Genomic DNA, 22,816 nt, shown 5'->3' on the forward strand with positions numbered 1-22,816 from the left:
CAGCATCTGCTGGGACTTGTAGTTTAGCAGAGGCTGAAGCTATGCAATCCCGAAGCTCAACACACATGTTGCAATCTGATTGTACAATCTCCTTTTAAACCCGCTACACACAGGCCAAAAGTCGGCTGCTTCAGCAGGATTTGGCTGAGTTTTAAGCTGGATACACACTATCCAACTTTTGTTGGTTAGATTTCCTTCAGATTTACCTTTTCTATGTAGTGCAAGGGCCTGCCAGATTGCATACAAATTGAAAGTGTTTAGGTTTGACCTCATATTATATGGTTTTGGTAAGTCTAAAGGAAAAAGTCTTCAGAAAATCTTATAGTGTGTATGGCCCGTTAATAGATGTGTACCGCTGTCTGTTCAACAGAAGCCAGTCTAACAACCAGCAATCCATCAGCACTTGCAGCCAATGGCTGATCATTGTATTCTGATGGGGTATAATAACAAGCCAGCCCAGTGTAGGAGTCGGTGTCACCGGAGTGCCCGTTGTGGTCTCATGTCAGCGTTACTCGCCCGTTACCTTACCTGCCAGTACACGCAGCCCAGCACACCCGGGGATTATCGTCCTCGTCTGCATGGTTGGAGGATTCCTGGGAGTAGCTCTGAACTCTACTTCCTTATTCTCTATTACTTTCACTTTGTATGGCACTTCCTGTTCACTATGGAGACCCAGTACATGTCAGCCCTTATGTTTTTAATCTGGCTCCATATCCAGGCAACGTGGACATAGATTAGGCATGAGGCCTATATAAATCCTGTATAATAATAAGTCTACGTCAGGGCTGGGCAAAGCCACCATAACGAAATGTGTTTTTACTTCACTAACCCAAGAACAAAAATGGAATATATTGCAGTTTACAATCCTTAAAGCGGAGTTCCAGCCTCAAAAACAACTTTTCACCATCCGCTTGCTTTTTTTTACCTGAAAAAGAATTGGATAATTAAATTATTATTATTTTTTTTTTTTTTTTATTTACTTACCTTGTTTTTAAAAGAAAATATACTTACCTTCCTTCCTCTTTCTCCCTCTGCGGCCGCGGCCCACGCCGTCTCTTCCTGCTTGCGTTGACTCCTGGGAGCTGAACGTCATCGATCCCAGGAGTCAATGCGCCTGCACCAGCCCTGCTCGTCACTTCCGGTGCAGGCGCATCATTCCCTGCTAAACAGCTTCTGGGCATGATCTGGGCAGATCGGCTAGCTTATCGCAGTGTGAACTGTCATTCTGGACAGGAATCGGATTGCATAGGTGTGAACAGCTATGCGATCAGATTCTGGTGCGGACCGAAATAAGGGTCCTGCATGAGTTTGGTCCAAATGCGATGCGAATTCAGCCATATTTGCATCGCATAGAACATTGCATGCGATTTGCACAGTAGCAGACACCTCAAGTCTCCCGCAAGGGCGATATCCTGGCAGGGCTGAGGACGGCAGTGCCAGAGGCGAGCTCAGCTGTCATGTGCACTCCACCTGTGGGAGGAGGAGCCATACAGAGGAAGCACGCGGCTCTGCTCTCTACTGCAGCCATGTGCTGCCTCTGTATGACTCCTCCTTTCACAGGCGAAGTATACTTGATATCACTCCGCCTGTGAGCCGGTACTACGGGGGAAATAGCGGCTCCATTTTCACAGTCTTGACAGCTGAGCTTTGACACTGCAGCCCTCAGCCCTGCCGGGATATCCACAGCCTACCACAGAGACCAGCACCACAGAGCCAAGCATACCACAGAGACCAGTACCACAGAGACCGGCACCACAGAGACCAGTACCACAGAGACCGGCACCACAGAGACCGGCACCACAGAGCCAAGCATACCACAGAGACCAGTACCACAGAGACCGGCACCACAGAGCCCAGCATACCACAGAGACCAGTACCACAGAGACCGGCACCACAGAGCCCAGCATACCACAGAGACCAGTACCACAGAGACCGGCACCACAGAGCCAAGCATACCACAGAGACCAGTACCACAGAGACCGGCACCACAGAGCCCAGCATACCACAGAGACCAGCATACCACAGAGACCGACACCACAGATACCAGCATACCACAGAGACCGACACCACAGATACCAGCATACCACAGAGACCGGCACCACAGATACCAACATACCACAGAGACCGGAACCACAGAGACCAGCATACCACAGAGACCAGCATACCACAGAGACCGGCACCACAGATACCAACATACCACAGAGACCAGAACCACAGAGACCAGAACCACAGAGACCAGCATACCACAGAGACCAGCATACCACAGAGACCAGCATACCACAGATACCACAGAGACCAGCATACCACAGAGACCGACACCACAGATACCACAGAGACCAGCATACCACAGAGACCAGCATACCACAGAGACCGGCATACCACAGATGCCGCAGAGACCGATACCACAGAGACCGGCATGCCACAGACCGGCATGCCACAGAGGCCGGCATACCACAGAGGCCGGCATGCCACAGAGGCCAGCATGCCACAGAGACCAGCATACCACAGAGACCAGCATACCACAGAGACCGGCACCACAGATACCAACATACCACAGAGACCGGAACCACAGAGACCAGCATACCACAGAGACCGACACCACAGATACCACAGAGACCAGCATACCACAGAGACCGACACCACAGATACCAGCATACCACAGAGGCCGGCATACCACAGATGCCACAGAGACCGATACCACAGAGGCCGGCATACCACAGAGGCCGGCATGCCACAGAGGCCAGCATGCCACAGAGGCCAGCATGCCACAGAGACCGGCATACCACAGAGGCCAGCATGCCACAGAGGCCGGCATGCCACAGAGGCCGGCATGCCACAGAGGCCGGCATGCCACAGAGGCCAGCATGCCACAGAGGCCGGCATGCCACAGAGGCCAGCATGCCACAGAGGCCGGCATGCCACAGAGGCCAGCATGCCACAGAGGCCGGCATACCACAGAGGCCGGCATACCACAGATACCACAGAGACCAGAATACCACAGAGACCAGCATACCATAGAGGCCGGCATACCACAGAGACCAGCATACCATAGAGACCGATACCACAGAGATGAGCATACCACAGATATCACAGAGCCCAGCATACCACAGAGACCGTAACCACAGAGCCCAGCATACCACAGAGACCAACACAACAGAGCCCAGCACCACAGAGCCCAGCATACCACAGAGTACAACACAACAGAGCCCAGCACCACAGAGCCCAGCATACCACAGAGACCAGCATAGTCTGCAAAATAAGTAGAAAAAGGTCTGCGCATTAGCGTGTGTAAATTGTTCCAATATGTTTTTTAATACCTAGCTGTGTTTTATCATAATATGTCATGGCCTTGTTCATGTATGAATAAGGACATGACATTTTCTGGCTGCCTAAGTCACATATGCTAGGGGTGCAACTATCCCCCAGCACATAACTAAGTATCCCAGCATGTGCAGTGCTTCTGACGCCTCCCACCATCACCACTTCAAATCATTGAAGTCGTCATGGTGGTTAGAGTGTCCCTTTAATATCTCTCAGAAGAAGTAAACTTCTGTATACTGATTATATTTCATTTAATTATCCTCTGGTTGTGTTAAATTGGGAGGGGGGGGGGGGGGGGCGGCAGCATGGAGTACCTCCCTGAAATGAGTTTTTGCAGGTTGGGATGTCTGCAGCAGTGCGGTGCAAATCACATGTGATGTCTGACATTGCTACAGTGTGAACCGGCCCTTAAAGCGGAGTTCCAGCCATTTACTCACCTGTCCAACGGTCCAGCGATGCGGCCGCCGGAAGCCTCGATCCTCTCCCTCGGCGCCGGCATCACTGCTGTGGGCACCCGGCTGTTACAGTTTGCGGCTTCACAGCCGGGTACCCACTGCGCATGCGCGAGTCGCGCTGCGCGCCGTGATTGGCCGGCAATCTTCTGGGACCTCTGACGTGTCCCAGAAGATTGCAGGGAGGGAGGGGGAGAGGAGAACTTCCGCTCAGGGCGCCGCGGCGCTCCGAGCGGAAGTGGGAGCGGGTACCTGTCAAAACTAGGTACCCGCTCCCCCCCCCCCAAAAAATGACATGCCAAATGTGGCATGTCGGGGGGTCAGGACTCCCTAAAGCGGAAGTTCCACTTTTGGGTGGAACTCCGCTTTAAGGACCAGGCCTATTTCTGACACTTTGTTTTACTACTTTACTGATTACTAATTCCTTAGAACTAATTACTTAGAACCTAATTTACTAATTATTTAGAACCCCCAAACATTATATATTTTTTGTAGCAGAGACCCTCGAGAATAAAATGGAGATTTTTGCAATACTTTATGTCACACAGCAGTCTAACAACTGCAATGTTTTTAGAAAAAGTATACTTTTTTAAATTAAAAAATAGGAAAAAAACATTAGTTAGCCCAATTTTTTTCTATAATGTGTGTAGCACCCTCCTAGGTAGATGCTAGTGAGAGAGTATAGTTTTTTGGCTCTGTCTGCCTATCAGAGTAGCAGCAGGGAAATCTATACTGCGTTCTGCCTACCAGAGAGCAGGATCTGTGTGTTAGGTCTGCTCAGTGTGCTCAGTGTGTGATTCATTGGGTCTAGATAACACTGGTCCAATAGGGAGGCATGTTGGAACAGTGGGAGGAAACCTGACCAATGGGTGCACAGGCTTTGATACAGTCCCGGGGATTGGCAGAGACCGGCTGTCTCGGTGCATTCTGGGGTGTGGTATAAAAGCCAGGAGCACATGTGCTGCAGGGTCTTTGGCTGGTGAGCAGAGTCCTGGAGGGAGGGTGGCGGCTGCCTCCTCCTCTATAGTGGTGGCAGGCGTTCGGCTTGGAGATCAAAGGAACGGAACTGAACCCAGAGGTCCAGGAGAACTGACTAAAGGAGGAGAGACACTGGAGACCCTCAAAAAATAGTATAGCGAGTACAGGGGATCGTGTCAAGGGGCCTGACCTGAGGGGGGCCACCCCCAGAGTAGGATAGTCAGAGGATGGGTTTCAGTATGTCAAGTGAGAGGGGGGATACTAGGAGAGTATTGTGAAGAGAATTTAGCTCATCAAGTCTTCTGGATAGAGTCTTAATCCAAATGCACCTAGTGGCTGGGTGAATCAGCAGCCTGGCTGCATCATCAGACAGGAGTCCTCAAATCTTGTGAATAGTTAATCTGGAGTATCCCACTATTCCCTCCTCTCATCCCTATTTAAAATAAAACACCAAAAACAACTACAAACCCCTGGACTGATCATTGACTGAGCCAAGAATTAAAGTGTTAAATTGTGAAAGCAACTCTGGCAAACGGTAACCCAGGGGGACCCGAAAGTGTAATATCCAGCAGTCCTCAAGGGGGCAGTGCTACATGTGAAAGATAAGGTTACGCTGAATAAATTGATACCTAACATGTCATGCTTTAAAATTGTGCACGAAATGGCGACAAACTTTGGTACTTAAGAATCCCCATAGGCGACGCTTTAAAATATTTTACAGGTTTCCAGTTTAGAGTTAGGCTTCATGTACACAGGACGTTTGAAAACCTCTCCTGAACGCTGGAACTTGACAGCTAGTAACCAACGGTTAAAAACGTCAGTTTTGCCACGTTTAAATGCTGCGTTTATTCGCGTTTAGCGGCGTTTGCATTCAGAAACGTTTTTACATTGTAAAATGGTCAGAAATGTATCCACATCGAAAACACCTATAAACTAAACACTTATAAAAGTGAGTTACCATGTTTAGATGCGTTTGCACACTGTTACAAGTATTTGGAGTTTCAAATGTCAATAAACTTCCGTCTGAACGCAATTTTTTGCTTTAAATAAAAATGCCACTAAACTCAACTGCCTCTAAACGACTGTAAACAACTCAGTGTGCATGGATAGATAAGATAACAAAGAGGAGAGTTCAGGGGCTGCTGAAAAAAATGACCAAGTGCTCCTAAAAGTCAGTTTATCAGCAGCAGTGTACATAAGGCCATACAAAGGAGGTCTCGTGCTTAATGATTGGTCTCGCTCGAACGATCGCGGCAATACCGCACATGTATGGTTTGAATACCATCTACATATGTGGGCGCGACTTGCGTTCGCTTCTGCGCGCGAGCTCTGAGGGACGGGGGCGCTTTACATTTTTTTCTTTTACTTATTTTTTATTTTTACACTGTCCCAGGAAAAAAACTTTTTTTGATCACTTTTATTCCTATTACAAGGAATAATATTTATAAACAGCCCTTGTAACAGAAATTAGCAGGACAGGGCCTCTTTAATGTGAGATCTGGGATCAAAAAGACTTCAGATCTCACATTTACACTTAAAGCAATAAAAATGTAAAAAAATAATTTTTATTTTCCCCGCCAAAAAAAAAATGGGCCCTTTAAGGCCGGAGGGTGGAAGTGATGTTTGACGTCGCTCTGGTCCTCCAAGGGCATAGAGCCGAGTAGTGGCCATCTTGCCCTCACTTGACTTCCTGTCCATCTGCATCAGATCATTTCCCCTGCTACTGACGGCTCCAGTAAGCGGGGAAAATTATCAGAAAGTGGTGGAAGGGGCACCTCTCCCTTCGTCCATAACAGTGATCCCTTGGTGAGATTACCGCTGGGACCACTTTTATGTGAAAGTGTACCGCCCACCGTTTAAAAATATACCCGTGTTATGGCAGCTATTTGCTGCCATAACCCCAGTATTTAACGTCAAAATACCCGACGTAAATACACGTTTGGCGGTCCGGAAGTTTTAAACACCTCCTTCCCAGGCCAATTCTGGCACTTCGCTCCTACATGTAAAAATCAACTTTTTTTTGCTAGAAAACTACTTAGAACCCTCATAAATTAAATAATCAGAGACCCTATAGAATATAATGGTGGGTGTTACAAATTTTTATGTCACACAGTATTTGCGCAGTGATTTTTCAAACGCAATTTTTTGGGAAAAAAAAAACACTTTCATGGGAAAAAAAAAAAACACTAAAGTTTGCCCACCCGCAGAAGTGATTGAGTGCCTTACTCAGAATCGCCGGCTAAAATGAATGATACTGGGATGATGCCTGTAGGTGCAGGCATCATTCCAGCATAACCACTGAAACCCGAGGATGTACAGGAACGTCCATTTGGGGAAAGTGGTTAACCACGGTGGCTGCATTTAAATCCCTTTATCAAGTTAACCCTTTCCCATGGCCGCCTAGTGGCCCGGTAACTACTTGAAGACCAGGCCTTTATGTGACACTTTTGTTTAAATGTAAATTATTATGCTTTTTTTAATAGAAAATTACTCAAAACCCCTAAACATAATTTCTTTTTTTAAAGCAGAAGCCCTAGAGAAAAAAAAATATTGTGTTTTTCAATTTTTTTTTTGTCACACTGGATATGTAAAAAGTGTTTTTTTTTTAAAGCAATAATTTTTGGAAAAAATTGCACTTTAATTTAATGCACAAAAACACAATATCAAACCCAATTGTTTAGTAAAATTCAAAAGGTAATGTTACCCCAAGTAAATGGATACCAAGCATGTCACGCTTTAAAATAGCGCACATCCATGCAACGGCGGCAAAAAATGTACATTTTACTATCTATAGGCTGATGCTTAAAAAGCCTTTACAGGTTACCACTTTAGATTTATACAGGAGGTCTGGTGCATGAATTACTGAACATGATCTGATGCTCGCAGTGATGCCTCACATTGTGCCTCACACTGTGGCTTTAATTCGTTTTTTTAAATCACTTATTGTAATAACAAGGAATATAAATATCAATAGCAATAGGCAGTGGCAGGTACCCTTTATGGAGAGGTCTGGGGTTTTATAGACCCCAGATCCCTCCTCTGCCCTTAAAAGCATTTGATCACACCAACATTGATTTATTTATTATGGGTACTTACTGTATATAGTGCCGACAATTTATGCAGCATTTTACACATATACTGTATATATTGTACATTCACATTAGTCCCTGCTCTCAAGGAGCTTACAATCTTTGGTCCTTAATTCACATATATACATACCAGCGCCAATTTAGACTGGAGACAATTAACCTACCAGCATGTCTTTGGGTTAGTGTGTCAGGAAACTGGAGTACCTGGAGGAACCCCATGCAGGCACAGGGAGAACATGCAAACTCCAGGTAGCGCCGTGGTTGGGATTCGAACCAACAACCAGAGTGCTGCTAGGCTGAAGTGCTAACCACCTAACCCAGGGATCTTCAAACAACGGCCTTCCAGGTGTTACGGAACTACACATCCCATGAGGCATTGTAAAACTCTGACATTCACAAACATAACTAGGCATGACGGGAATTGTAGTTCCTGAACCACTGAAGGGCCATAGTTTGAAGACCCCTGACCTAGCCAGTGTAAGATCAGTGCGATCGAATGCTTTTCATTTTTAAAAATGGTGCTGTTTACATCTGGGGAAACAGGAAGTGATGTATGCTCATCACTTCCAGGTTCCTATGTTACAGAGGCGAAGAGAGCCAATCCGGTCTTTGTTTCTCTCTCTGTGATGCTGCTGGCTGGTCGATCGGGAATCCCAGCGAGATGGGAGATCCTGGGAAAGTCGTGGAAGGCGTCCCCTCTTGCTGCTTGTAAAAGCAATCTAGCTGCTAGTTAGCCACTAGGATTGCTTTTACAAGAGAGCTGACCATCGGCTCCGAAAAGCAATACCAGGATGATGTGTGCACCTGGTATAACCACTTGAAGTCCAACTACATACGTTGCTGATCGTCAAGTGGTTAAGGGCTTCTAAATGCTGGGAGGTGGAGGTGGGCATTCGGGTCATGTGACCGCTGTGATTTGCTGTCACAGAGGTCCCATGATCAAAACGCTCCCTATCACAAGTATGCATTGAGAGCTTTCTGATCACATTTAGGACACATACATGCAGCCTCTTTGCATTAAAGCCCATCCACCAAGAGGCCACATATGTGCACGCACAGCAAGGGGAGGTTAAAAAACTTTTAGCAAATACAGAAAATTCCCTTTGGTCTTGCCAGAAATGTTCTAGGGCATTGGTGTCAAACCCAACTTCATTGCGGGCCACATCAGCATTATGGTCACTCTCAAAGGGCCAGTTATATCTGTAAGACTAGATGACCAGAGCATCCCACCCCCTCATTTGATGACCAAAGTTGCATTACAAGTTGCATAAGCAACAAGAGAACCCCTCCCCTCAGCAACAAGAGATCCCCCCCAGCAACAACAAATTTCCCAGCAGTCAGCATCAATAGACCTTCCAGCAGCAAACAAAAACAGACCCCTCCCAGCATCAACAGATCTTCCCACCAGCTATAATAGAACTCCCCAGCAACTAATAGACAGCAACCATGCAGATGGGAGCATGAATATTCATACAGCCCTGGCCACTTACAAGGGGAGGTGTCCCTAAGCATGCTGGGTGCCTGTATTTAAATTCTAGGAGCACATGGGGTGTGGGTCTTTCCTATAAGAGGATTGCACCAGCCAGGGGAGAGGCCGCTGGCCTCCCCTGGCACTTGCTGTCATGTGGCCTCAGGCGTGCGACCTGAGGGCCTGAATAGAGAGAGTGTTCTGCCATGCAGCCTCGGGTGGGAGTCCTGAGGGCCTGAAGTGAGAGTGATCCTGGTTCTACAGAGAGCTGGCTGAAGGGGCTGTTTATACCAGTGAAACCAGACCAGATCTTGAATAGAGGGTTAACTTGGAAGTTGGGAGGAGGCTACCAGCTGTCCCTGGTCATTTTGTGAGTACAGACAACCTAAAGGATCTATAGACTTGTCCTTTTAACCCCTTCAGGTGTGCTATATAGTCAGCTGAGGGTCTGAACAATAGAACATTGGCTAGAGTTCTGAAGAGCGTGTCCAACTGTTGCTAATGTATAGGACTTTGCTTAGTTCTTCTACTTTTGGGCTGCCAAACAGTGCCATAACTTGCTTGTACCTGAGGAGCTTCACCCTACTACTACTACTGAGGGATTTTGCTCATTCCTGAATTTACTTTGTGCTATTTCTAAGGAGAAGTCTCTATCTGCTTTGAGCAAGGACTTCACCAGAGCTTAACCAAGAGATCAGTTAGATGGCCACAAGTGTGAATAGTTCTATTTCTTGGAGTATGGCACTAAATCCCCTTCCCTATCTAAGTTCTCCATAAAGCAACAAAAGTAAAACCCCTAGACTGGTCATTGAAGGCAACGAGCGGACGTGTATGTGCGCCTGTCTGTGTGAATTTACCTTGTGCCTGGCCTCCTTGTGCTAAAACTGTGTTCCCCTGTGTTCCGAGCACTCCATTTTTTGGAATTGAGTGGCAGTAGAGTGAAGGAAAAAAAGATAATATTCTGCTGGTTGGGGGGCATTAAAGAAATCCCACGATGTCTCCATAAGTAAGATGGGTCAACATCTCTATATGCTGCCTCCAGGGGTGCTTGTTAACCTTGGCAGCAAAAGGGTTAAAGTATTCTTGCCCTTTAATATATCTTTCTACCCCAGTCTTTCAGTATGCTTCCAGCAAAAACAGGCAGAATTTTTGACCATCAAAATTACATACTTACTAACATCTTCATGCCAGGGACACTGTCACCCCCCATCCAGGTGGAAAAAGATAACACCACTCACGTCAGTCAATGTCCACAATCCAAAGTGGGTGCTGAAACTCGGCTCGCCACCGGGAGAAGCATATATGAATAAATTGGTCGCACACCACCACGGGATCCAATTAAGAGAAATTCCTTTATTCGCATAAATGGTACAAGGTACAGCAGGGTAGGAAAGTAGACGCGTTTTACACGAATACTACGTGCTTGTTCACTACCTAGGAATTTCTCTTCATTGGATCCCGTGGTGGTGTGCGACCAATTTCTTCATATATACCCCCATCCATGGCCAACAATTGATACACCCACCTTCTGGTGATCCCACACAGATTAGGCCCACGTTCTGGGTAATCCTACTCCGAATTATGCGGGAACCACCCAATTGTAGCTGCAATCCTCTTAGCTAACACCTTTTTATAAGTTAAAGCACATGCTCAGGTGAAGGTGATGTTCTGATTATAGGACACAGCATCATTGGCACAAAGATGAGGGCCTATTCTGCCAAATCCGGGGAGGTTGGCATTCATGTAATCAACAAATATGGCTTGTATAATATATCTTTATAATATGGTCTATTATCACAATCCTGTGCATGGACAGTAATCTAACAATGTTATTGGCAGTCTTGGAAGGGGATGTGGTACTTTCTCTCTAACTTGCCTTGCTGTAAAGTGATCGGTAGTTACTTTGCTGTGGCTGGTTAGTCAGGAAGTCTATAGTGTCCTGTGGTTTTTTTTTTGGTCTCCTGCAATGCATTACAGGAAGAGCTGAGAGGTCAGCTTGGAAAAATAATATTTTACATAATAATCTTAAGTGTGACTTAATGCAGAGCTCCTGTCTTTAACAAAAACAAAATGGCTTCCCTCTCCCCAATCCTGTGTTTCCCATCATAACTATTTTTTTTCCTAGCATCTTCTAGCCAGTCACATGCACCTTCTTTCTCTTCTGTCTGTATTGGGTGGTCTTCAGTAATGCAGAGAATGCCAATGGTGTCAACACAGTTCTCTACAGTATTGTGAGACTAGGCCAACGTGGTAACGTTCCACAAGGGGGTGTGTCCATGACAGCTTGGGCTCACAGCAGAAGGGTTAAATGGCACTAGCTGTCATTTGAACTGGAAACAGAGCAGTGTTGGAGCAGCTAACACTGGAGACAAGGAGAGTATAGAAGCAACAGCTGTATATTTCTTAGATGCATAGGGAATTATTTAAAAAAAAAAAAAAATTTAAAAAAACAACATTCCTTAATTGTAAGTGTGCATGATAAAATAGAATTACTCTCAACATACATGTAGCACACAGACCAGATTGGTTTGATGGTTTGATTCTGGGTTCCCTTCCCTGATAGGCACATGGCACCCAGGCACACATTTCCACAAAAAGTAAACAGGTTGTGCAGCTCTTTTTTTGAGTTTTTTTTTTTTTGAGTAGAACTTGGATAGGATGAGGGTGAGACTAGGGGTACCCCAGAACTGTAAACCTGAAGATGAGGACACTAACTCTGCACTAAGACTTCAGGTTGAGGGTGCACCCTTTTGGTAGTGTATAGATGAACAGTACAAACAAAGCTAAGGAAAGCCATTAGATGCAGAAGGCTGGTTCTCACTGTTTCCTGAGCTCATTGTTGCCATGTGCAAAGTTAGTCAACGTCTGTACTCCACTCGCCTCCGTCCTTGATCCTTTGGAAGCTTTCGGTATATACACAACACTCCAGGAGGGTAGAACAGAGGTCCCCAGCCAAGCAATAGCCAGGACCCCAATAAAAAGATAGCTGTAGTTCCAAGTAAATTTCCCAGAGATGCCACAGCCCTCAGGGTGGGTCTTAATCCCCCAGGAACAAGAACCCTCTGCTCCAGGCTGTAGGCTATTTATACCCCCCTCAGCCCCTTGCTGGTCACCTGCCATATTGACAAGGGATTGGCTGGGGGGATATTAACATGCAGGCTGGAGTCATATCCTCCCACTCACTATGTCCCAGGATCTCCTTGGAGACAGCCAATACCCATACAGCCCATACCCTGAGCCCATACCTATAGAACCCAGAGCAGACCTAACTAATAACAACATGATGCTCTCCCTGGTTACAGGGAGGCCAAAAACTAAATTTAACAAGACAGTAGCTGTATGGGGTGCCACATACAGCTAAAGGCTTCTTTCATACGAGCTTAGCTGCTGACTCACAGTTAGCAGGCAATATGCCACCTCGTGCATGCCCGTTTGAAGAGGGATTTCACTGTAAAATCCCTCTACCACGGCACAACCACACGTTGCATTAGATGTGGTTGCATCATGGTTCTGGTGCAGCCCTATTCACCTCTATGGGGCGTGGTGGTAGTCGGTATCACCTACCGTGGCAATTCCTATTATTTTGCTACACCACAAAGCAAGGCTTGGCAGCCTCGGCAATGTGTATGGGACTGTGCAGTGGCCATTGCCTGGTTTGACAGATGGCTTAGACGAGCTTAAAACATGTCTCAAACACCTGGTTTTGCTGTCTGCCAGCAGCCATTTTGAACCTTTTTTTGGAGAGGGATTTAAACCCCTGTCAGTTTTTTTTTTTGTTATTGCTGTCTTTGCCCCCGTTAGGGAGATATACCTTTGGAAATTTTCCAATGGTGACACTCGTTATGGTCCCATAGGAATTCCTTTAATTTGCAGGGATTTCCTCTCACTTCTTGTTCGTCTATAACCCTACCTTACTCTATCCAAAATGAAAAATACGTTTTGCCCATAGTTCTACTTTAACCTGTCCACTTTCAATGTGGCTTTCTTGTTGGTCCTGCCCCTAATTATTTAGTAACTGCCCAATCTTTTCAGTTAATACCCTTTTTTGAGTCACTGAATAACTCAAAAAAGGGTGATGGGTGATGCTGTCATCTCTGGACGTAGCTTAGTACTGCGGTATTATCTATGAAAAGCAGCTCACAGATTTTTTTGTTTGTTTTTAGAAAACCCATATTAATTGTTGAAAAGGGGGTTAGATGACTGGCAAGGATGCACCTGTAGCCAACCAGTACCACCACATCCCCAATATATTGATAAAGAGAAAAAAGGTTGTTCACTGGACTGACTGGACAGTCAGAGAACCACCAGGGTTATGGGACTTTAAAGGTGGGTGGTTGTGCGGGACGCATACTAAATCTTTCTTGCTCCTAGTAAGTAACCTCATTTGGCGGGACCATCTCTCTTCTATCACTCTGGTGGTATGTGCCCAACTACTTATCCTTTCTGATGGGTGTCTCTTGCATTTGAACTTCAATGTTTCGCTCACCCCCGGCTTCTTGGCTCACCTGGTCCAGCTCACACTGGCATCTAATCTATATCTGGGATTCTGTGGGTCACCTCACCAGTGTTATGTAAATTGGACACTACCTTATATAGATCTGCTTTGCCTTAATTTTTCTGTATCACTGGTCTCCATGTTCCCTCCTCTCACTTCTGGTCTTTTCTTCATCAACGTTGCAGGTATTATTCACATTCCTCTTGGGCAGTCTAGTTACTGTCTATTGTCTCACCCCACCATGCAATCTATTCCTCAAGAGGTTCACTCTTAAGATCGGTCTTCTATCGGTCGCTTTGTCTCAATTTTCATCTATCAATTTTTTCTTCGGGCACACATACGGTTATTCAGCAGTTTTATTTTATTTAATAACCGTTATCCCTAGCTAAGCAAATATCTAATCTGGTTCCGATTTGTCCTCCTCCTTTTTTAGAGGCTGGGACTCTCCACCTACCAGTGCTTGTACCTGACACAATAGCCAGCCGTTCCGTCCTGGCTCGGTCCAGTATCGGTCGGCCCGTGTGGGCACTCAATACCCTGCGTCCCTCCAGGACCCGGGGATGGTCCAGTACCGCCTGAGCATGCATGACCAACAATACAGTTTACAGTTGTATTATGTTTGACATTTATATGTTGGTAAGTGTTGAATGTCATTATATGCATATGTATTAACACAAATAATGCTTTGACCTGTGACATGTGCGTTTATATACGCAAAATTAACATATTTTTTGTTAATGCCTAGAACTATTGTGAGAGGTTACAAGCCATTTGGTCCCTGACGAAGCCATTGAAATGGCGAAACATGTAGGACCCCGGTGACCCTATGTACCTCCCTGGTTTGCAACATTACAGTGTCTGTACTAAATGTATCTACTTTATTATGGATCATTTTCACGTTGGCCATGTATTGGATATGCCTTTTTGTATGTTTTTAATGTGTAATGGAATAAAATTGATTTTTAATTCAATCTCTTCTTTGTCTGTCTGTGCCACAACCACCCACCTTTAAAGTCCCATAACCCTGGTGGTTCTCTGACTGTCCAGTCAGTCCAGTGAACAACATATTAATTGTTGTCAGTGGCTCGGTGTGCAAACCTGAAGCAATCTGAGAATACAATTTATATAAAGGTGGAAGCAAAGCACATATGGTACTGTGGAAATGGAACCTTATTGAGGGACCATTACCCAACTAAAATATCAAAGTTTTTGTTTTATCAGAGAGGTATTTTCTTGACAGCCATATGACCCATCTTTAAGAAGGAAACTCAATTACTTCCTTTTATCACTTACAGTGTCAGTTTTTCTGTAACCTACTGTCTGACTTGGGGGCTAATAATGTGTATGCATCATACATACTAGGGGGGGGGGGGGAGTACAACTGGGGTAATCCATAGCAGAGAAGTATCTGGGTGTTCTGGTAGATCATAAGTTTAATTTAGCATGCAATGGCAAGCTGTGGTTTCCAAAGCAAGTAAGGTCCTTTCTTGTATTAAGAGAGGCATGGACTCCAGAGAGAGAGAGAGAGAGAGAGAGAGAGAGAGAGAGAGAGAGAGAGATAATGTTGCCTCTGTACAAATCATTAGTAAGACCTCATCTGGATATGCAGTTCAGTTTTGGACTCCAGTTCTCAAAAAAGGATATCGGGGGAACTGGAGAAAGGGCAGAGAAGTGCAACCAAACTGATAAGAGGCATGAAGGAGGATTATAGGGACTAAACTTATTCTCTCTTGAGAGGAGGAGATTAAGGGGGATATGATCAACAAGTACAAATACATAAGTGGGCCAAATAGTAAACTTGGTGTTGAGTTATTCACTTTAAGGTCATCACAGAGGACAAGGGGCACTCTTTATGCCTAGAGGAATAGTGATTTTGTCTCCAAATACGGAAAGGTTTTTTCACCGTAAGAGCTGTGAAAATGTGGAATAGACTCCCTCCAGAGGTGGTTCTGGCCAACTCAGTAGACTGCTTTAACAAAGGCCTGGAGTCGTTCCTAGGTGTACATGTTAAACTAGGTACTAATATTTATAGGTCAAGTTGATCCAGGGAATATCCGATTGCCTCTCTGGGGATCAGGAAGGAACTTTTTCCCCTGCTGTAGCAAATTGGATCACGCTTTGCTGGGGTTTTTCACCTTCCTCTGGATCAACTGTGGGTATAGTATTGTGTATATGGGATTGTATGGTTGTGTTTTCTTTTTGTTTTTTATTGGTTGAGCTAGATGGACTTTTTTCAACCCGACTAACTTTGTTACTGTTCCTTCAATACAGTCCAAAGCCCCAAAATGCCTATGGAGATACTGACTTTCTAAACATCCAGATCTGCATATTCATCAGCAGAAATTAACCCTTTAATTGATTAAATTGCAGCAGTAAAAAATGTCCCTCAGATTTAGTGAATACAAGGTGTTCTTCAATAGTGATGTCGCAAACTTAAAATTTAATGTTCGCGAACGGCGAACATCGGCAAATGTTCGCGAACCGGCGAACATTGCGAACCGCCATAGACTTCAATAGGCACGCGAATTTTAAAACCAGCAGGGACTCTTTCTGGCCACAATAGTGATGGAAAAGTTGTTTCAAGGGGACAAACACCTGGACTGTGGCATGCCGGAGGGGGATCCACGGCAAAACTCCCATGGAAAATTACGTAGTTGACGCAGAGTCGGGTTTTAATCCATAAAGGGCATAAATCACCTAACATTCCTAAATTGTTTGGAATAACGTGCTTTAAAACATCCAGTGTGTGTATACGATCAGGTATGATGTTGTATCGATCAGGTAGTGTAAGGGTTACGCCCGCTTCACAGTGACAGACCAAACTCCCCGTTTAAACGCACCGCAAACATCCGCAAACAAACCACAACCGACTAAAATGGGACAGGAACTGGGCTTTAAGGGTTAGGGTTAGGTTTAGTGTTAGGGGATAGGGTTAGGGTGAGATACTTAGGGTTAGAGTTATAACCCTACCCCTATGCCTCTAACCCTAACCCTCTAACCCTAAGCACTAAAAATAACCCTAACCCTAATTCTAATTTTTTTTCTGGTTCTGGACATGCTACAGAGCTGAAACTTCACTGGTACACGTTTTAGACCCCCCAGACACCAAATCACACAAAAAAAGTTCTTAAAAATTGTCATTTTTGATAGAGAGCCAATTATTGGAAAAGTTAAAAAAAAAAATACCTGTACCTGTGAAGTTTCAGCTCTGTAGCATGCCCAGAACCAGAAAAAATATGAATTAGGGTTAGGGCTAGGGCTAGGGTTAGGGGGTGAAGTTTAAGGTTAGAGGGTTAGGGTTAGGATTAAGGTTAGGGCTAGGTTTAGGGTTATTTTTATGGCTAGGCTTAGAGGGTTAGGGTTAAGGTTAGAGGGTTAGGGTTATGGTTAGAGGGTTAGGGTTAGGTTTAGTGTTAGGGGATAGGGTTAGGGTTACGGTGAGATACTTAGGGTTAGAGTTAGTAACCCTACCCCTCTAACCCTAACCCTCTAACCCTAAGCACTAAAAATAACCCTAACCTTAGCCCTGACCCTAACCCTAACCCTCATTTTTTTCTGGTTCTGGACATGCTACAGAGCTGAAACTTCACAGGTACACTTTTTAGACCCCCCCCCCCCCGACAATAAATCCAAAGACATTTTTTTTTTTTTTCATTTTTTTTTTCCAATTAAAAAATTAAAAATTCTCTATCACAAATGACAATTTTTGAAGAACTTTTTTTTTTTTTGTGTGTGATTTAGTGTCTGGGGGGTCTAAAAAGTGTACCTGTGAAGTTTCAGCTCTGTAGCATGTCCAGAACCAGAAAAAAAGATAATTTTTCAGTAGAGCAGGGATGGTGGGAACCCTCCTTTTACACCTATATGATCTTTTTTTTCTGGTTCTGGGCATGCTACAGAGCTGAAACTTCACAGGTACACTTTTTAGACCCCCCCCCCCCGACACTAATCCCAAAAAAGTCATGCCTGCCTCCAAAAATGCCTGATAAATATATGGAAAAAAAATACTCAAATACCAGCCCTAAAAAGGGCTTTTTGGGGACAATTTATATATATATATATATATATATATATATATATATATATATATCTAAACTCAAATACCAGCCCTAAGAAGGGCTTTTTGGGGTGCTGTCCTTACAGCAGGAGTGTACCAAGAACACTGACTAACAAGACCGGGAACACTGACTAACAACTGTCCCTAGCTATTAACAGCAGCAGCAGCAGCACTTTCCCTGCTCTCACTACACACTGCTTCAGAAATTATCTAAGATGGATGCTGCCCTTGCTTATTTATAGGAGGTGGGAGGGAGGTATGCTGATTGGCCTGGAATGTGTCTGCTGCCTGTGTCAAAGTTTGCCTCAATGATGATGTATAGGAGGCGGACAGAAAATCGCATATGTTCGCCCACCAAGGCGAACGCGAATATGCGAAGTTCGCCGGGAACTGTTCGCCGGCGAACAGTTCGGGACATCTCTATTCTTCAACTGGAGACCACTGAGAGAATGGGCAATGAAGTCCAATCACAGTTAAGATCATACCTGGAGTTCTGCTTTAACTTATGAAAAAGCATCCAACAAAGGGCAGAACTTCTGCATTACTACAAGAATCCCTTCCTCATAGTCGCATTTTTTCGGAAAGAGTTTGGATCACCTCTTTTCATAACTGTGGTGCCCATCAATTTGAATGTTTATCGCTGAATTAACAAAAATTCCCTCACATTGGTGGTCAGTGGAAGAAGAAATTACCTCTTGTATGAGTGTGGTGGTCAGTGGACAAAATTGGCCATATGTTGGTGGTCAGCATAGAAATGCCTTCTTTTATGGAGAGAATGATTGAACTATACAGGCACCATCAAGAGGAAAATTTAACCGCTACTGCTCAAGGATCCCCTAGTAACCTCTGAAGGAACCTTATTTAAAAAAGAAAGATTTTAATAAATGTGAAAGAACTGCTTACTTACCAGTCTGTTGATATGGATTGGACCTCCCCTGGACAAAAAAGGTGTAATTACCCTCAAATGCCTTTTGGACATTCTGAATCTCCAATGAGCCATTAGCATATATGTTGGTACCAGTAAAGTATTTTGCTCCGTTGTTTATAGAACCATCTCCATTGTTGTACCTTATAATCTGATTTTCAGCAGAGGTGTTGTTTCCAAGGTACCACTCAGAGAATCGAATGTTTTCTGTGATGCCGATGATATTAATTATAACAGTCTGACCTTCTGATGGGCTGTGAGGAATAACTTCCGTTTCCACTCCATTGGCTGAGGCAATGCATATACCGAGCAGTACTACAACACAAAAGTAAAAATTATTATTTTTGGATAATGTTTTACATATTTTTCAGTGTAAAATGTACAGTGTCATTTAGGGAATCAAGATTTGGCTAAGCAGTAACCCTGGTGGATCTGTAGTAGTGTTGAGCGAACACGGACTGTATTATTTGTGTTTGTACCGAATTATTGGATTTTTTGTACCCGAACACGGACACTTTACTGTATGTTCGGGTAAAAATCCGTGTTCGGTCGTTTTATTTCCGGGTTTTGCATGCTTTGGCGCTCTGTTCATGGCGGGCTTTCAACAGCCAATCAACAATCGTTTAACTGGTGTGCCTTAAGCCATCCCAGCCATGCCTGCAAATGTCTCAGTAGCTGTGATTGGCCGTCTGAAGCATGTGACCAAGTCTTTATAAGTTCCAGGCAGCCGCAGCGTCTTCATTCTGCTGCTTAGATCAGGGACAGAGCACACATCAACGTGCTGGCTGCTGATTAGGGAAAGACAGGCAGGAAAAAAACATTTGTGTCCGGATAGAATTGAGGGACAGGTCGGAGTGTTTAGGCAGGGCGAGTTGTAGGCATTTTAGGGATAGAGTCTGCTGAATTATAGGGTCAGTGTCTTCTACAAAGTACAATCGATATTGCTGTGTGGGGGGTGGGGTGACTCTGCACTCAATCCTGATCTACGATCTCTTCTCAATCCTGTTAGGGAGAGGCTGCTGCTGCTGAATTTTAGGGAAACTGTTCTACAAACTACAATCGATATTGCTGTGTGGTGTGGGATAGGAGATAGGCAGGTGTCAGTGATCCACATCCATTTTTCTGTGTGTGAGCTGCAGTGAGCATAATCTTTTTGGGGTGCAGTGAACACAATCTTTTTGGGGTGCAGTGAACAACATCCTTTTTGGGGTGCAGTGAACAACATCCTTTTTGGGGTGCAGTGAACAACATCCTTTTTGGGGTGCAGTGAACACAATCTTTGTGGGGTGCAGTGAACACAATCTTTTTGGGGTGCAGTGAACACAATCTTTGTGGGGTACAGTGAACAGAATCTTTGTGGGGTGCAGTGAACACAATCTTTGGGGGGTACAGTGAACACAATCTTTTTGGGGTGCAGTGAACAAAATCCTTTGTGGGGTGCAGTGAACACAATCTTTGTGGGGTGCAGTGAACACAATCTTTTTGGGGTGCAGTGAACAAAATCCTTTTTGGGGTGCAGTGAACACAATCCTTTTTGGGGTGCAGTGAACACAATCCTTTTTGGGGTGCAGTGAACACAATCCTTTGTGGGGTGCAGTGAACACAATCTTTGTGGGGTGCAGTGAACACAATCTTTTTGGGGAGCAGTGAACAAAATCCTTTTTGGGGTGCAGTGAACAAAATCCTTTGAGGTGCAGTGAACAAAATCCTTTTTGGGGTGCAGTGAACAACATCCTTTTTGGGGTGCAGTGAACAAAATCCTTTTAGGGTGCAGTGAACACAATCTTTGTGGGGTACAGTGAACAGAATCTTTGTGGGGTGCAGTGAACACAATCTTTGGGGGGTACAGTGAACACAATCTTTTTGGGGTGCAGTGAACAAAATCCTTTGTGGGGTGCAGTGAACACAATCTTTGTGGGGTGCAGTGAACACAATCTTTTTGGGGTGCAGTGAACAAAATCCTTTTTGGGGTGCAGTGAACAAAATCCTTTTTGGGGTGCAGTGAACAAAATCCTTTGTGGGGTGCAGTGAACACAATCTTTGTGGGGTGCAGTGAACACAATCTTGGGGGGTACAGTGAACACAATCTTTTTGGGGTGCAGTGAACAAAATCCTTTTAGGGTGCAGTGAACACAATCTTTGTGGGTGCAGTGAACAAAATCCTTTTTGAGGTGCAGTGAACACAATCTTTGTGGGGTGCAGTGAACACAATCTTTGTGGGGTACAGTGAACACAATCTCATACTTCTGAAGATTTGAGGGTGCTGCCTGTTCTATACTCCTCCTCCTACTGCTCAACCATCCTTTTAGGGGTACAAACAATAGTAATTGGGGCCTAGTGTGGTGGTGTACGTGTGAGATACATACACTTTCTTTTTGATCATATTTTCTATTCCGCTATTCAATTAAATCCTTTGGGGATCAATTAAATTGCGTGATAGTCTGTGTCGATACGTGTGAGATCCACCTTTCCAAGTTTTTGGGGTTCATCTCATACTTCTGAAGATTTGAGGGTGCTGCCTGTTCCATACTCCTCCTCCTACTCCTCAACCATCCTTTTAGGGGTACAAACAATAGTAATTGGGGCCTAGTGTGGTGGTGCACGTGTGAGATACATACACTTTCTTTTTGATCATATTTTCTATTCCGCTATTCAATTAAAACCTTTGGGGATCAATTAAATTGCGTGATAGTCTGTGTCGGTACGTGTGAGATCCACCTTTCCAAGTTTTTGAGGTTCATCTCATACTTCTGAAGATTTGAGGGTGCTGTCTGTTCCATACTCCTCCTACTCCTCATCCATCCTTTTAGGGGTAGAAACAATAGTAATTGGGGCCTAGTGTGGTTTTGTACGTGTGAGATACATACACTTTTTTGGATCATATTTCCTATTCCGCTATTCAATAAAAACCTTTCTAGGGCAAGATCTTAAATTACAGAAATATGAGGAGACCGTCAAATAAGGGCCGTGGCCTGGGTCGTGGTGCTGCTGGTAGAGCTCCTGTTGCAAGGAGAGGATGTGGTCGATCTGTGCCAGCTACACGCACAAGTGAAACACCTTCCTCAAGTGTGAGTAGGCGACAGAACCTGCATCAGTATTTGGTAGGGCATCATACGCCCCTAGAAGTGATGAGGCCAGAACAAGTGGAGGCGATAGTAGATTGGGTGGGAGACAATGTGAAGGAACTGGAGGCACTGTCAGCAGCAAACCAGTCTACTGCAGAAAGGTCACAGTTGGCACCTGCAGCCGATGTCCAACCGTCTTTCACCTCACCCCCTTGCAAATCAGGCAAGCAGTCTGAGCCCCAAGCCATACAGCAGTCTCTTCTTTTTGATGACTCTGTCAGCAGGGTTTCCCAGGGCCATCCACCTAGCCCTGCCCCAGAAGTGGAAGAGATTGAGTGCAGCGATGCCCAACCACTTATTTCTCAAGATGAGTACATGCAAGGACCATCGCAGCACGTCTCTGATGATGACGAAACGCAGGTGCCAACTGCTGCGGCGTTCAGCATTGTGGAGACCGACAAGGAGGGCAGGGGTGAAGACTGGGTGGAAGATGATGTGGAGGACGATGAGGTCCTCGACCCCACATGGAATGAACGTCATGCAGGTGACCTGAGTAGTTTGGAGGAAGAGGCGGTGGTCGCACAGAGCCACCAGCACAGCAGAAGAGGGAGCAGGGTGCAGAAGCGGAGCGGCCGTGCCCTAGACACTACGCCCGCTACTGCCCAACGCAGCAAGGGAACGAGCGCACCAAAGTCAGCTCAAAGGAGTTCTCTAGCGTGGAAGTTCTTTAGAAAATGTGCTGATGACAGGACACGAGTGGTTTGCACCCTGTGCAATCAGAGCTTGAAGCGAGGCATAAACCTTCTCAACCTGAGCACAACCTGCATGATCAGGCATCTAAGTGCAAAGCACGAGCTGCAGTGGAGTATACACCTTCAAAACCAAGAAACGTCTCTGGCTCATCCTGCTTCCTCTTCTGCTGCAGTCTCGGCCGCTCCAGCCACATCTGTAGTGATACCGGCACCTGCC

At 45.2% G+C, this 22,816-nt stretch overlaps 1 protein-coding gene across 1 annotated transcript in view; it reads right to left on the reverse strand.

The window, feature by feature from the left end:
- The window catches only part of LOC309568318 (cell adhesion molecule CEACAM10-like), a gene marked incomplete at its 3' end in the record, with an annotated part of 155,539 nt that overhangs the window by 97,233 nt on the left and 35,490 nt on the right, over positions 1-22,816 (reverse strand). Inside the window, exon 2 of the mRNA XM_082273982.1 lies at positions 18,765-19,097. Within this exon, the coding sequence (XP_082130108.1) occupies positions 18,765-19,097 (333 nt within the window). The remainder of the gene's footprint in view (positions 1-18,764; positions 19,098-22,816) is intronic.

This window comes from Pelophylax lessonae, assembly GCF_965119305.1.
Source record: "Pelophylax lessonae genome assembly, chromosome: 12".
NCBI lineage: Eukaryota > Metazoa > Chordata > Amphibia > Anura > Ranidae > Pelophylax > Pelophylax lessonae.